The sequence below is a fragment of the Falco peregrinus genome, chromosome 1 (genome assembly GCF_023634155.1).
Source record: "Falco peregrinus isolate bFalPer1 chromosome 1, bFalPer1.pri, whole genome shotgun sequence".
Taxonomy (NCBI): Eukaryota; Metazoa; Chordata; class Aves; order Falconiformes; family Falconidae; genus Falco; species Falco peregrinus.
This window is the reverse complement of record NC_073721.1, coordinates 101,657,445-101,671,248: the sequence shown is the minus strand read 5'-3', so window position 1 is coordinate 101,671,248 and position 13,804 is coordinate 101,657,445. Positions and strand designations below refer to the sequence as shown.

Below are 13,804 nucleotides of genomic sequence, written 5' to 3'. Positions count from 1 at the left end.
TTTTTGAAACTGAGTAACACAAAATGTAAACTGTAGAGATTTCAGAGGCAGACTTCCAAAAGAAGCTATCATTTATCATCAGTCAGATGGAGGAACCATGTGAAGTGGCCGGTGGTAGTTGTGTCAGAGACTACCCAGCATACAGGAACCATAATCCAGCCACTAGCGTGTACTTCCACACTGTATTACAACATACTGGTTCAGATCTAGTTAATTCATACTTCTCTCTCCTCTTAACGAAGAACTGCAGCTGAAGAACATAAACTTGTAGTGTGATGTAACACCCACCATAGTAAGGCGGTGAAGCTGCCTACTGCATCTGTTTGATGCCTCTGTGAAACAACAGGAAATAAGGGCAGCAAGATGAAGTAAACAAGATCAAAGAGAACAATATACACGTTTAAGAAATGGAGGCGAAGAAATCTAATGCTCTTTGAACAAGAGTGGTTATAAAAAACTCCACCTTTCCAAGATGACACACAAAAGCAGTTCTGGCATTTGGTTAACATTAAGTAGTGCCTGGAGAAGCCTTTCTTGCAAAGCCACGTGATGATTTCCATGCAGATGTCTTCTCCAAGTGAACAGAGGAATATGGAGGTGAGTGTGCCAGAATCGTGTTGTATGCCCTTAAAAGTTGTACTTCGCCATGTTTATGAGTTGAAGGTGTCCATTGTATAACATCCTTGATGAAAAGAGGTCTCATCTGGCCTAATCTTTTGGGAATTCTCTTTTGGGGTCGATGCCTGCTCCAGGGAACAGCCAGCTAACTCCACAAGCAGATGTGTTGACAAGAGATCAAGACTCTTCAGACAGATGAGGGACATAAGCTTTCCTGGTTCACACTATGCAAAAGCAAGTTCTTTCACCCTGAGTTCATGCAGGGGAGAAGGTAGCTTTTAGCAGCCTTGGAACATTTATTTGTTATTTGTTTGGGCCCATCTCAAGCAGACCAAGGGGAAGCAGTCTGCGGCCAGCACAGTGGGATTGTCTCCTGCATCTCTGGGAGGGTTGGACAAGCTGGTGGGGCCATTCCTTCCCTTTCGTGTGGGCAAGAGCGGTCCCTGGGGTAGCACAAGCAACTCCACCCTGAATGCTTAACAGAGCACCTGCCATGCAAGATCCCTAAAGCCTGAAGGCCCATCAGGTCCCCTGGCTTAGTTTAGTTACATGATGATGAGAATGGTATGAGAAAAAGGATGCAGGTTGCCCTAGGCTGCAAGACCCCCACAGCACCACAGTGCTAGCCATAGCTGTAAACACCAAGAGAGGATCTCCTGGTTCACGTTTAGAGGTGTTCACTTCCATCAAATACCCCAATGCAATCGGAGCCTGCTCAATGACAGCTGCTTCTGAATGAAGATGTCCTGCCAAGTGAGCAGATAGGGCAGAAGCAAGTGGTACCTGCTGTCCCCAGCCCCAGGAGTGGAGTAAGCTGTTTCCTGGGGTGAGGACGGTTGGAAGGGGCCTCTTCCGACAGAGGAACTGAGAACGTGCTCTGTGACTGCCTTCCACTTCCCCCTGCGGCAAACGGTGCTCATGTACCGACACGTTGATGAGGGTTAGCAGGTAGTGGTTGATGTGCTGGTTCAATTGAAGTGTCTTGCTAGAGGACCACATCCTCCCATGTCTAAGAATTGGGCTGGAGTCTGCTGAGTATGTTGAAGCCCTCTAAAGGGGGATCTGAAGTTTCCTTTAGCTTCAAACGTCCCATCTTAAGAATGACTGGAGAAGAGGATCCTCACCGTTGTGTGGGGAAGACAGCATGGTACTCGGCAGGGCTGCCGCAGGGTTTCTGCATGAAAGGAAGTAAAATTACTTCCCTTCCTTCCTAGCAGTGAAAGTACTGATAGCTGGTGTCAACTTAGAAAAACAATGGTTGTGATAAGGGCTGGTGTCGACTTGAGGTTTTTTGCTGCTTCTGGGTATCTTTCACCCTTGGTGAATGAAGTGGGGTCTGCTCTGGGCCACCTACTGAACTGCTGTGTAGAGAGGCTAAAAAGGGTGCTTGATTTCAGGGTCAGCAGTGGTTCTCTGCCCAGACCTCACCTGGGACATGGCATACAAGAGTTTGTCCTCCATTCAGACATGTCTGACTGGTGTAAGAGCTGCTGTACACCTCCACACCACAGAGTGGTCTTGGAGACTTCCCCCTCTAAGGTAAAGCACAGATGGTGACAGCCAGGGTGGGGATGCAGCGCAGTCGCACGCCATCTCGGTGATTCAGCGGCTGTCTACCCTGTGTGCCTTAACAAAAAAATCTTCAAGAGTGGTTGGAGGTGTGCTCTCCTCCCATCCTCCTGGGCTTTGCATGCTTCTCTTGACCCTGTCTGGATGTTCTCCTTTCTGCAATGCCTCCACCGGCTGTTGCTGTTCACCACTTGTTGCACAAAGGCATGCTTCCCCTGGAGGTACCTGTCTCGCCTGCGAGCAGGCAGTGATGGTGCAGGGCAGGGGGGAAGCAGTAGCGGCATTATTCTGCAGACACATGGTTCCCAGCGTTTCTTTCTCCCACCTCCTTCCTTCGCCTCCTCCCTTCCTGCTTTGCTCCAAATCTCCTTCCCATGCTCTGCGCCTGTGAGTGAGCCTCAGGAAGGAGATGCCTGTGACTTTTTTAGGCTGCTTGCATGGTGCATGGGGTTTTTTTCTACAGGGCTGAGGCTGGGCTGAAAAGATCTTCACTCTTAAATGACTGTCAGCTGCCAAGCGCAAAGCTTCAACAACAAAACGCAGCCAGAGGCATGAATTTGCACTTGCAGAGAAAACACGTAGGCTGAATGACTCTCCTGAAGGTCTGGCCTGTCAGCTCAGGAGCTTGGATCCTTCCCAGCAGTAATGCTTTATGTCTCAGCCCTGTATCAGGAAGGAGGAGGGGAGGGAATCCATTTGCTTCCCCCCCTCACCTTCTCCTGCCTTTCTGCCCTGTCCAAGGAAGAGTCTTCTGGCCCTGGCCACTGCATCCAGCCCCAGTTCTGAGCATCACGTGCCTCTGCTGAGCTCTCCAGGCCTGCAGCGGGGTTTCCTCCTCTAACTGAAGATCAGAAAGCAGCACTCTGAAGACAATTTATGACATTGCCCTTCTGCAACTGAATGTACACTTTTGTCTTCTCAGGCCTTTGGAGTTTGCTGGTTTGACACTTGGCTCAGCCCAGAAGATTCCCAGTTCTGCCTTCCTCTGTGGTGGCTGGGCTGTGACGGATGTATGCCCACATCTCTGAAATATAGCATTCATAACTGTACTGCTTTATTTAAAGAGGCAGCTGGTTACCTGTCAGCACTTTGTTATTGTCCCACACTGGTGCAGGACTGGAGCAGGCTAACCTGCATCTCAGATGTTCATTCAAATCAATAATAATAATAATTACACAGCTGACAGAAACATACACCATTTCAGGGTTCATTTTCTGCTAATATTTGTGATGAGCAATTTTAGTGCTAGAAGCATTGGTTGGAACAGCAGAACTTAAGAGACTGATCACATCGAGCAATTTTAAAGCATTTATAAAGGGTCAAACGAAGCCATGATGCCAAGTACAAGTGATATCTGAGAACACCTTTGAGAGAGACAAGCTGTTTCAATGAATTAGGTGTCTTAGCTGCTCTGTAGCTTTCAGTTGAGCAAAGCCTGTCCAAAGTAGCTGTTCTCACCTTTCTATGACCTGTTCTGTTCTGCTAGGGCTCACCAAACATTGACAAGATAACCAGGTGTTAAACGAGGTCCTGGCTGTGTTTTGCATCAACTGCTCCAAGTATATTTAGCAGCTCTCTGAGGCTTCTTGCTCTGTGAGACTCACTGCGCACAGCAAACCGCAGTCAACACGTGCATATTTCTCACAATCAAGATGTGCAAAACATCTCATCTTCCAGGACAGAGCCACCACTCCCGGCTCAGGAAGCACTAAGCACTGGAAGATGGAGTAATCCGCTAAGGAAGATCTACTGTGTGCCTGCTCTGTATCTACACTCTTCCCCAGACATCTGCTCTTGGCCTAGGTTGTAGCCACAGTATTGGGGTAGGTAGGCCTAGAATTTCGAATGTTGTTGTGTTACGTTCACATTGTTCGATGAACAGATAATTACATCTCTTACTCCTAAAATGGAGCGCCTACATGCTCTAATGTGTTGAGACCTTTTGGAGAGAAAACTCTGGAAGAGGGCAGGGCACCTGGAGATGCCCAAGTAAAAGGGGTTGTGGATGGAAGAAGCATGACAGACATGAAAGCCCATTTTCTTGGGGGGTGGTGAGAAAGCAGCAGAAGTGTCCTTCTGCAGAGCCACCAAGCAGGGCTGTGAAACCAGCCTGAGATTAATGGCCCTTTCCTCACCTTCTCTTTGATCCAGCGCATTCCTCGTGGCAGGTGGCCTGGGTTTACCAAGAGGAATGAAAAAGTGCTCTTTCTCAGGCTTTCCTAGAAAGTGGCAGATTTCAAACACCAAACTGGTGTTTGGTCCAGAAACAGATCTCCCATCATGTGGACAGGGGCCAAAGTACTGCTTTGTTGTGCCGAGAGCCTGTGTGATGGTCATCTGTCATCCCCTACCCAGTACCAGAGAGCATTGAACTATCCTACAGAGGTGCCCTCCTCATTTCATGGGAGATGAAATCATGAACCTGAGGTGCTATGAGGATGTGGTTTCACATCACAGCCACGCCAGAATAACAGCCTGTCATCCTTTTTCCTCTCTGCCTTGTCCGTGACTGGTGGGTCACCTGAACACTGTGAACACACACAGATTGGTAAACTAGCAGAAACTTGTCCCCTTTTCCTATCTGGGTGAGCTGTCCACCAGCTGACCTTTCTGAAGTGGCTCACCAGGCTCAAAGCATCAGTAGGGCTGGCACAAGGTGATTAGGAGTAAGTAGCCCATGGCCAAGAGTGGAGTAGCCAGGGGCAGGTGGAGGGAGGGGTTGTACTGAGAACAGCTTGACCGTAGTGTGAGCTTCATCAGTCTCCAGAGGCACTGCGGATCTCTGCTGACTATTTAGAGGTGTTTGCAATGGAGTTACCCAACCAGGCACCTTCTCTGTGGATGCTGCAAGCCCTGAGCTTTGGGTAGGCAGTGCACCTGGCCATCTGGGTCACGTGCAGGTGGACGGCTGCTCTAACCGCATCACTCTCTGCAGTTCTTTTGCCTTGAAAATGCCACTGCTAAGCCCTGAAAAGCATGTGGGCTTTAGTGAGCCTGTTAGCCTAGAGCTTCTCACTTTTGGGGGAATGTAAAGATTTTCACTGGAAACTGGTCCCTGAACGAAGCAGGAAAATGTTCTAGGAGATGCAGAAACTTGACTGGTGACTCCTGCTGCTCATTCAGGCCAGTTGCATGAATATCTGATCTTCCCTCAAGAGACTGAGGTGTTTTTGCAAACACTGAGGCGTAAAGAGGGAAGTGAAAACAAGGGGGAAAGCAAAAGGCTTTATTTTGCCTCTTTTTTTTTCTTTCTTTCTTTCTTTTGCTATGAGCTACTCATGTAAAACTTTTAATTTGCAACAGAGAAGTTGGAGTGATACAAATAACACCTGTTAGGAAAGGTTAAAAAAGAAGATTGCAGATACAGGGGAGAGAGGGAGGAGTCAAACCCAGCATGGTATCTGAACAGAGCACTCCTTGAATGTGTCTGGATTAACTCACCTGAGATACAGAGGGACAGAAGAGAAAAAAGACACAGTGAAATCCATAACATTAGTACAATTAGATCAGCAGAGTGGATTATTTCATATATTTTTTCCTTTTAAAATAATTTTATGATCATCCTTCAAGGCCAAGGATTATTGTTAGAGATGAAAATTTGAGGGGTTTACGTGGATATTAAGAATATCTTTTAAAAAGCACTTTGCTTATAATAGTTAAGATAAAAACAAGCCATCCCTTACCACCTTCCTTCCTGCCCCCAATATTTTGAGAGGATAGCAACCTGCATGCTTCAAAGCATAGATCAACTCTCAATGAAACAGGACCTGAGTTTCTTCTGACAGGTTTTGTATACTTTCCTCAGCAGCATGTGGTACTGCAAGTGTTTGACACAAGAGTACTAACGTGATGTCAGTTTGACCACTCAGACCTAGTATCGTAAGACATCAACTCCCAGATACAGCAGATAGGTCACCTACAATACTCATTGCCAGCAAAATCACTCCTTTTCTGAACCTGGGCTTCTCTTTCTCATGCAGAACTTACGTTATGTGCCTGTAAACTTTATGAGCTGTTAATTTTTTCCGACCACTAGCTTTTGTGTCTGTTCACTTTAATAGAAAGTAAGACATTGCCATGGATTATTTGCTCTGCTTTTCTTGAAAGTAGGAAAAAACTGTTTGTGGTATCTTTGTGGGTAAAAGTAGATTATGTCCCATTACCCCAGCAAGTCAGTGAAGTTTATTTTTTTTCCATTAGTAATAAACAAATGAGTAGATGAAGTCACTTCTATAAGCAAGTCTCCTCGTACAAAGGAAAAGCAGCAATGGCTCCAGTTAGTTACTCAGCAGACCAATCATTTTTACTGATATACACAAGATAGTGGAATTTGAAACTATGTGGTTTCAAATATATGAATATATAATTTTGAAACTATTTAGTTTCAAAACTCTGTAGAGAAAAAAAGGTTTTTTAAAGCTACAGGACTGTACTGGGAATCCAGTCTGAGCACAACTCCATCTTAAAATATCTGCCTCCACCCTAGCTTGGTCAGAAGGAAACCACTGATAGGTTTTGAATGCAGAGACAAATAAACGCTGTGCAAAGCAGCTTTAATGCCTTGTCAGGAAAAAAGGTCTCCGTTTGATTCCTGAAAGATGAAAGTGTTAAGTTTCTTGTGTTTGCTAGGTTTCTATTTGAGTTTTACCCTCTTTGGAAGGCTCCTTGGCTGCTGCAGCCATGGAGAAGACTCTTAAGAAACAAGCAGACTTGGGTTGAACCAAGGCATGACATACGCTTTGTTTTGGTTACCGAGTGTAGCCATCTGAAGGTCAGGTAAGTTTTTGCTAGAAACAACTGCTTCGGTGTCAGTGGTTACGCTGATTGCCAATTGCAAGGCACCTAAGAGAGAGCACTGCGGTGAAGCAAGTAATCCCTCTGTTGACTAGTGCCTGTTAAAACAAGCTATGAAGCAATTGTAGGCTGAAAATAGCTGCTGTAAGGAAGCAGCAAGACCTTGGGATTAGTTATACAGCCTTAATATTTAACTCTATACTGCAGATATAAACAGTCTTACTAAAAAAAAAAGGAAGATACCTGTTAGAAGAAAGAAGATACTAACCATCTGCCTTTCAGGAGGGGAACTCAGCAATCATTTCCGAGGTGTTTGATATACCTTATGATACACCATTTGTAGATGTGAACTCTCAGCACCTAGAGATTTTAGATACCTGTTTGTGGGTGTTTATGTAGATTCACACATCCACATCCCCCTTCCCACGATCTACAACTAAATATACTATTTTGGTAAAATGAGAAGCTGTGGTATCATCGAGGTGAACTATCATAATTCAGGGTTGACAAAGAACCTGGCTTAAAATAGTGATCCTTCCATGAACTGGGTGTCCTAGTGCCATGTTACACTACCCAGTGAGGGACTGCATGGGCAAGAAGAATGCTGGGTGAGTAAGAAAGAAATGTGTAAATGGAAGCTCCTGCTACAAAGTTTAAAACCATCTTATTCAACACGTCTAAAAGTAGGTAAAACAATGCAAGTGTCATACAGAGTAGATAGGGGAAGTTCACGTGTGAAAAATAGAATGCAAAATCCCCCTGTATCAGTGGACTTTTTTCCTCAGTCTCATGATTTGGAGGCCATGATTTATGATTTTGGGACTTTTGGACATAGCAAAGTTTCTCAGTGCTCCCTGAGAGCATCAGAGAGCGGCTGTTACAGGGCAGATTTACCTAGCAGCTTGTCTAGAAAGGTCCTGGAGCCAGAGGACTGACTTTATGGTGAGGAGAGCCATCAGGAGCCCCAGAAATGCCATCATAAATTTGAGGCTAAACTATAAAGCCCATCAAGTCAAAAGGCTGAGGAAAACATAGGTTTTGGAGCAGCAGCAGTGAAAGGGACCAGCTGAGAGCAGCCCCAAGGCTGGCGACTTGTGCTGCTGATTGACACCCTCTTCTTCACACACTTTCACACACAAAACCAGCAGGCGCTTGTGCTCAATGCCTCCCTAAAGCTATCGCAGCTTGACTGATGGCCTTGGCAGCGGGGCTATTTGAATAAGGTTTCTGTTACTCAGGTGGCTCACTTGGAAACCTAACTGGCCAGGCTTTCTTGCTGGCTGGTGTAGGAACTATGGTCTTGGAAGAATGTCTGACCCACCCCAGGGGTGCTCCTGGATGTCAAAGCACAGCTGAGTGCTAGCAGATTTGTAAGCTGAGGGCTTACACATGGATGAGTACGTCTCTGGACTCCCGAACGAGCAGGCTGGGGTGGTGGGGAGCAGGCTGTTTTAACAAGGCAAGGATATCTGGCCATGCTGGCACACTGCTAGAGCTGAGTGTGTCTAATTGCCAGATTTAAGGAAAATCCAGCTTCAAGCAGCTTAATAAAGAAGGACCAAGATCTCTGTTCAAACCCACAAGGGTACCCCTTAAAAAGGGGTGCTCTGTCATCCTTTAGGCTTTAGGATCTCACCAGCAGCTACTTATGGACATGTTCCTCCTTCTTGGCCTCAGTCATCCAGGCCTCCAAATGGGATGCTCCTGCCAAACCTCTGGCACCTGCAGTTAGAAACAGACCAAGAGCCACAGAAGGCCTGTACTAGAGCCATCTTCACCCCAAAATATCACCACTCAAAATCACCTCTGTGGCAGCAACTGTTCACCTGGAGTTGCGGGAGATTGCAGACTGAGGCCATACATCTTCTCACCCTTCAGGGAATGCCAGCAGGAGAACATGTGTGACACCTGGGCACACGCACAGCCTGAGTAAAGACATTCAAGTCTGTGCATGCGCATGCAAGGGACACCCACAGCCACCCTGTGGCCAAGAGAGAAGCTTGTCCCTGCTAGGAGCGTCATGTCCAGAGGTGTGAACGCTCAGCTGCATTGCCTGTCAGGCAGGCAAGGCGATCAGCTATGGATGGCCATGGCATAGCCATGCCTATGGCTTGTGGTAGCCCTCAGCTGGCACCCAGCACCTCTGTGCTCCTGGACTTGCAGAGGCTACGGGACCCTTAGGCTCTATTGCTGCTGCACGTGAAGAGAGCCATGTTGTAGCAGGTCCAGGTAGAGGTTTTTTAGTGACCATGCAGCTCTCCTACCTTGTGGTAAGCTTCTTTGCTCTTTGTGTGCTGGCTGTGGATTGTGGCTGGGCAATGGCTCTATTTGCTTCCCTCTATTGGTTTGATTTTATTAATGGCCAAGAGTTGTATCTGACTGCAGCTTGGCCCTGCATGCTGTTGGCCTGTCGCTGCTGTTCTCTGCTCAGGCTCTGTCCTCCATCTCTGATCTGGTCACATTCTACCAGCCTGTCATCGCCTGGGTCTATCGTTCCCAATACGTGGTCTCTGCATTGCCATGGCTTGTTCCTGCCTTTCACCATCCTGTTGCTGCTTTCCCTCCCTCTGGCCCAAGTCAGCCTGTGGCGTTCAAACCACTGTTTTCCCAGGAGACCCACAAATTACAACTCATACCTCTTCTGTTGCTCAAGTTCCCATGGGAGCCAGAGGATGCTGTCTCAGGGGACAAGTGTCCAGTGCCACAGGCAATGACACTTGCAGAGAATGTTTATTCATAACCAAACACATCTGATCAGATTCCCAAAGTCACAAGCTTCCTCTCTTCCTGCACTGACACCTCTGGGATCACAGGCTTTTCCTACATCCCTAAAATATGGTTGTCCCTTTCATCCCTCTGAAATCCCCTGGCCAGGGTGTAGCTTAGCTGTCCTGAAAAGAGGGAGCGCAGACAGGATGGCCGCTCCCTCCCAGCAGTAGGAGAATGCAAAGACAGCATCGAGCTTTGACCTTGTGACAGTAGATTAACTCTTTACCATGGGGGACCTACTGGTCTTGACACTGCTTGTGTGTCTGTGTGGGAGCCACTGAGATGTGGGAACTGCACTGCTGTTGGCAGCATCATCAATGCTAAAGAGGTTGCTGGGGAAAAACAGAGCAAAAAGGTGCCCAAAATAATTTTGTGACCTGCCAAACTTGGGCTCACTGACATATTGCTTGTCACTGAGAAGTCCAACTAGTTTCCCCTCAAAATCATTTTACTTTTGTGTAAAATGAATGTAGGGTTGGGAATACATGTGCAATCTGCAAAGCCTCATGAAAACCACAGTGCCTTCTGTACTTGAAACAACCCTATTTTTAACAGTTAAAGATGGTATTTACAAGTGCTCTGACCTCAGGCACTAGTATTTCCTCATTTTCCATTTACTATTGAAATAAATTTCTTTGTTCCTTATTGTTGTATGATTCACTCTCAACTAATTGGAGAACTACCGTTTTCCTTTTTTGCCATGTGGGTCACCTCCTGCAGCTAGCTAGCTCCCATACCAGTGGCAGGGTTTTCCCCTTAAGACCTTAGTTATACCAGCAGAAACTGTGACACTCAAAGATTCCTCTTTGCACCTAACACGTCTCTGTCATCTCTGCAACCCCACTAATGTCTGCTAAATCTCCTGTAGTGTCTTGTCCAAATACTCAGGCTGCGATCTCTTCTAGCTGTTTGTACATCTACCACAATGAGCATCTTATTCTTCGGTAGGACTCTTAGATCTATCCTGAAAGATATTAATGTAAAAATCCCAGCTACCAGATATTCCCTGAAGTGTCCTTCTTTAGGGATATCAAAAGCATACATTGTTTCTGTTAGACCCTGTTCTGAATTTCCTAATTTTCTCAGACTTTTCTGCCCCAGTCAGGCCCTGCTCACTTGTGCAGTGATACAACCCACTTCACCTTCCACTTCAATTTCAATACAGAACCTTTGGTGTTTATGGACTTTAAGTCCACAACAGGCTGTTCTTGGAGATATTTTTTGTCCATGCTCTGCTCCACCAACAGCAGCAGCCAGGTCTGAACCTTAGCTGTGTTTGGTAGTATCTGTCTGCATGAAATACCCTGCTTTAAAAATAGCCTTGATTCATGAAGGCAGGTAAGATCGAAGTAGCAACAGTGGTCTAAGAGACAGATTCTGTCAAGTCTGATGTGCTCTACAGAAAGCAGCTGTAAAGATGATCGTACTTCTGCCAGTATGGTGGGATCCTTGACTACCTCCTCCTCCACTGCTCTGTTATAGCTCCAGCATAGGAGGCCATGCTAAGTGAAAGTAGTATTCTCCCCTACATGCTGGCTACCAAAGGGTTCAGTTTAAAGCAGTGATTTTCACACAGCGAGATACACCCCACTCAGGAGGCAATAATGTGTGGCAGAGGGATGCGAGAAGGTGTTAGGATACCTATATAGGTCTGCTAAACTCTACCAGACCTGTCCTGGTTCCGTGCATGAGACATGCACAGCAACTCTGGAGCCTGGAGCAGTGGGGAGATATCCAGATGCTTTTGGACGGGCAGCTGGGTCTGTGCAGGGAGGGAAAAGGGGTCAAAGGAGATAAAGCCAGCTCCAGGTGGAACTGCACTGAACTGCTTGTTGCTAATTACACCCCATGACACACTGAGAACACAATAGGTTTGAACTGAGTATCAAGAAAAAGCAAGCAAAAACTGAGCTTGTGCTGAGCTCAGGCCAGAGGTACAGTCACGGAGAGCAACCACAGAAACCTGTTCTTGTCATCTGGCACAGCAGTTACTGCAGCTGCCCCTCCAGCCACGTTCCTGTTGTACTGGGACTGTGACTGCTAATGTTAGCAGTGGCATGACCCTCTGTGACTGCAGTGATACCACTTTCCACTTCCCCTCTCCCAGCCCTTTCTGGTTTGGGAACCACTGGCTTACATGCACTTTTTGCAGCCTCTTGTATACAAAAATAAAGGAACCTGGCTGAGAGGGCAAAATCGTTCTGCACAAAGCTGTGCAGATTTCCATTTCAGCTCTGAAGTGGGACTGAGCTTTGTCAGGGCAGCCTGAGATAGTTGAAATGCTGCCTTCAGGCACTTCTATTTTGACAACAATGCTGTTTGTGTGGCCGTGATGGGGCTGTAAGATCAGTGTCTCCCGAGAGGGATGGGAAATGCTGAATCTGACAGAGCCGTCTGCAGTCTCAAGCAGCAATCTGTACAGAGAGGGTGCTGAATTCAAACTGTGAGTACTTGTTTCAATGTAGTGTCCTGTGTACAGAACTGAGGAAAAGTTCTCAGAAGAAAATCATCCTTGCCCATGGAGTGCTAAAGAGCAGAATACATGGTTTTTTTTGCCTTCTCCCCCCAGCCCCTCAAAAGGTGTTACTGGAAGTTAAAGAACTGCTGGTTTAGAGGCAGTAGCAGATCTAAATGGGATTACGGGAAGGGCAGGTTAAAGCTAAGCCCACATGCTTCTTGGTCTTTGGCAGAGTACCAAACTTCATGTTAACATTTAAAGAGAAGCCAGTAGCTATAATCTGTAGTGATTTCTGTTGCAACATAAACACAACTGTACGGGGGAGGTAACACAGAGAAAAAACCAACCAAGAACACCCTATGAGATGCTGAATTCAGGAAAACAATTCAGTTCAATGAAATCAGCAGGTCAGCCCAGCTGTGGTAGGATTTTTTGTTTACTCTTTGCTAAACCTTACTTGGCGTAGGAAAGATCCTCTCCGATCTCAGAATCTGTCAAAGCAAAGGCAGAATCCTTTAAAGTCTCTAAGAAAGAAACCCAAAGAGATCTGTTCTGCCCACCTACCAGTGTGGTGCAATCACTCTTGCCGGTCTGTGACTTTATCACAAGACTTGTGGTCTTCTTAAATCTCCAGCTATGAAAATAACGGCTAAGCTAAATGCAAAGGAGTATCAGCTTTCATGTAAAAGTGAGGTCGTTTGCTGGGAAGAGCATTAAGCATGGTCCCAGTATTTTTGAAGTCTCAAAGAAACAAGTCAACTCCCAAAATATTTGACCAAAAAATAAAAATAATAATATAAAAAAATCTTAACTCAGTCTTCACATTTCTGAGCACCAGAGATCAGCAGTACTGTGTGAATAAAAGATGTAAAAAAAGAAGAAATGTAGTGTATCCAATCCAATTAGTGACTACAGACCAGCAGGTAAACTACACAGTCAAATGCCTGTTGTTTTGCTTTTCCAGCAGAGTAAATATGAGAGGAAAGGCTGGATGTGGATTCTCCTTACAGTCTACGAAAGGAAGCCCAGCATTCGTGTTTCTAATACAATTCTATATTCATGCCTCGTGGTCTGCAGTGATAGTTAAATCTAACTTCACAGCAACCTGTATCCTGCCACAATCCTTCAACTGGAAACAAAATTATTTTGTAAGAGAGAAATAGGTTTTTAACAGGAAAGGGTATTCATAAGGAAGACAGGTAGCAAAGACTCCATCGACTGCAATGAACTCTAATACAGACCCAACAACACTTTATGTCTGGTGTATCAGTCACAAGGAGATTTAGACTACAGTGAAACATCAACAGAGTCTGCATTTCTGAAATACAAATGCACAGCATGGAGAAGCAGTAATCCAAGCAGAACAAAGCAAAATACTGCTAAGTGGAAGTAATACCTTGCCTCAGGGACAGAAATCACTTACTTCTTTTTTCTCTGGCTTTTGCAGAGGAGACGGTGAAGCGCTCACACTACTTCTGTGCTCACAGGCTGCTCTGTAAAAACTTCAGGAAGTTGCTAACGACAACAGTCATAAGTGGTGTGAGCTAAAAGAGTTTTGCTTATGAGACTTCATCAAGCTCCCAAAGTGTGTCACTT

General features: G+C 46.0%; 1 protein-coding gene across 7 annotated transcripts in view; it reads right to left on the bottom strand.

Annotated features, from left to right (window-relative positions):
- The window catches only part of GPR132 (G protein-coupled receptor 132), an 87,874-nt gene that overhangs the window by 6,195 nt on the left and 67,875 nt on the right, over positions 1–13,804 (bottom strand). Inside the window, exons 1-2 of one of the 7 annotated variants that reach the window (XM_055803209.1) lie at positions 13,632–13,765; positions 8,618–8,703 (exon numbers count right to left, since the gene is read on the bottom strand). The exons of 1 other annotated variant lie outside the window; for it this stretch is intronic. Coding sequence is in view for 1 of the 6 variants with exons in the window: in XM_027780961.2 (XP_027636762.2) it covers positions 2,901–2,957 (57 nt within the window). In the remaining 5 variants the exon portion in view is untranslated. Of the gene's footprint in view, positions 1–463; positions 2,502–2,900; positions 2,973–8,617; positions 8,704–13,604; positions 13,771–13,804 lie in introns of those variants that run through there. 5 more of the 7 variants (XM_055803215.1, XM_027780960.2, XM_055803204.1 and 2 more) reach the window with 5 other exon arrangements.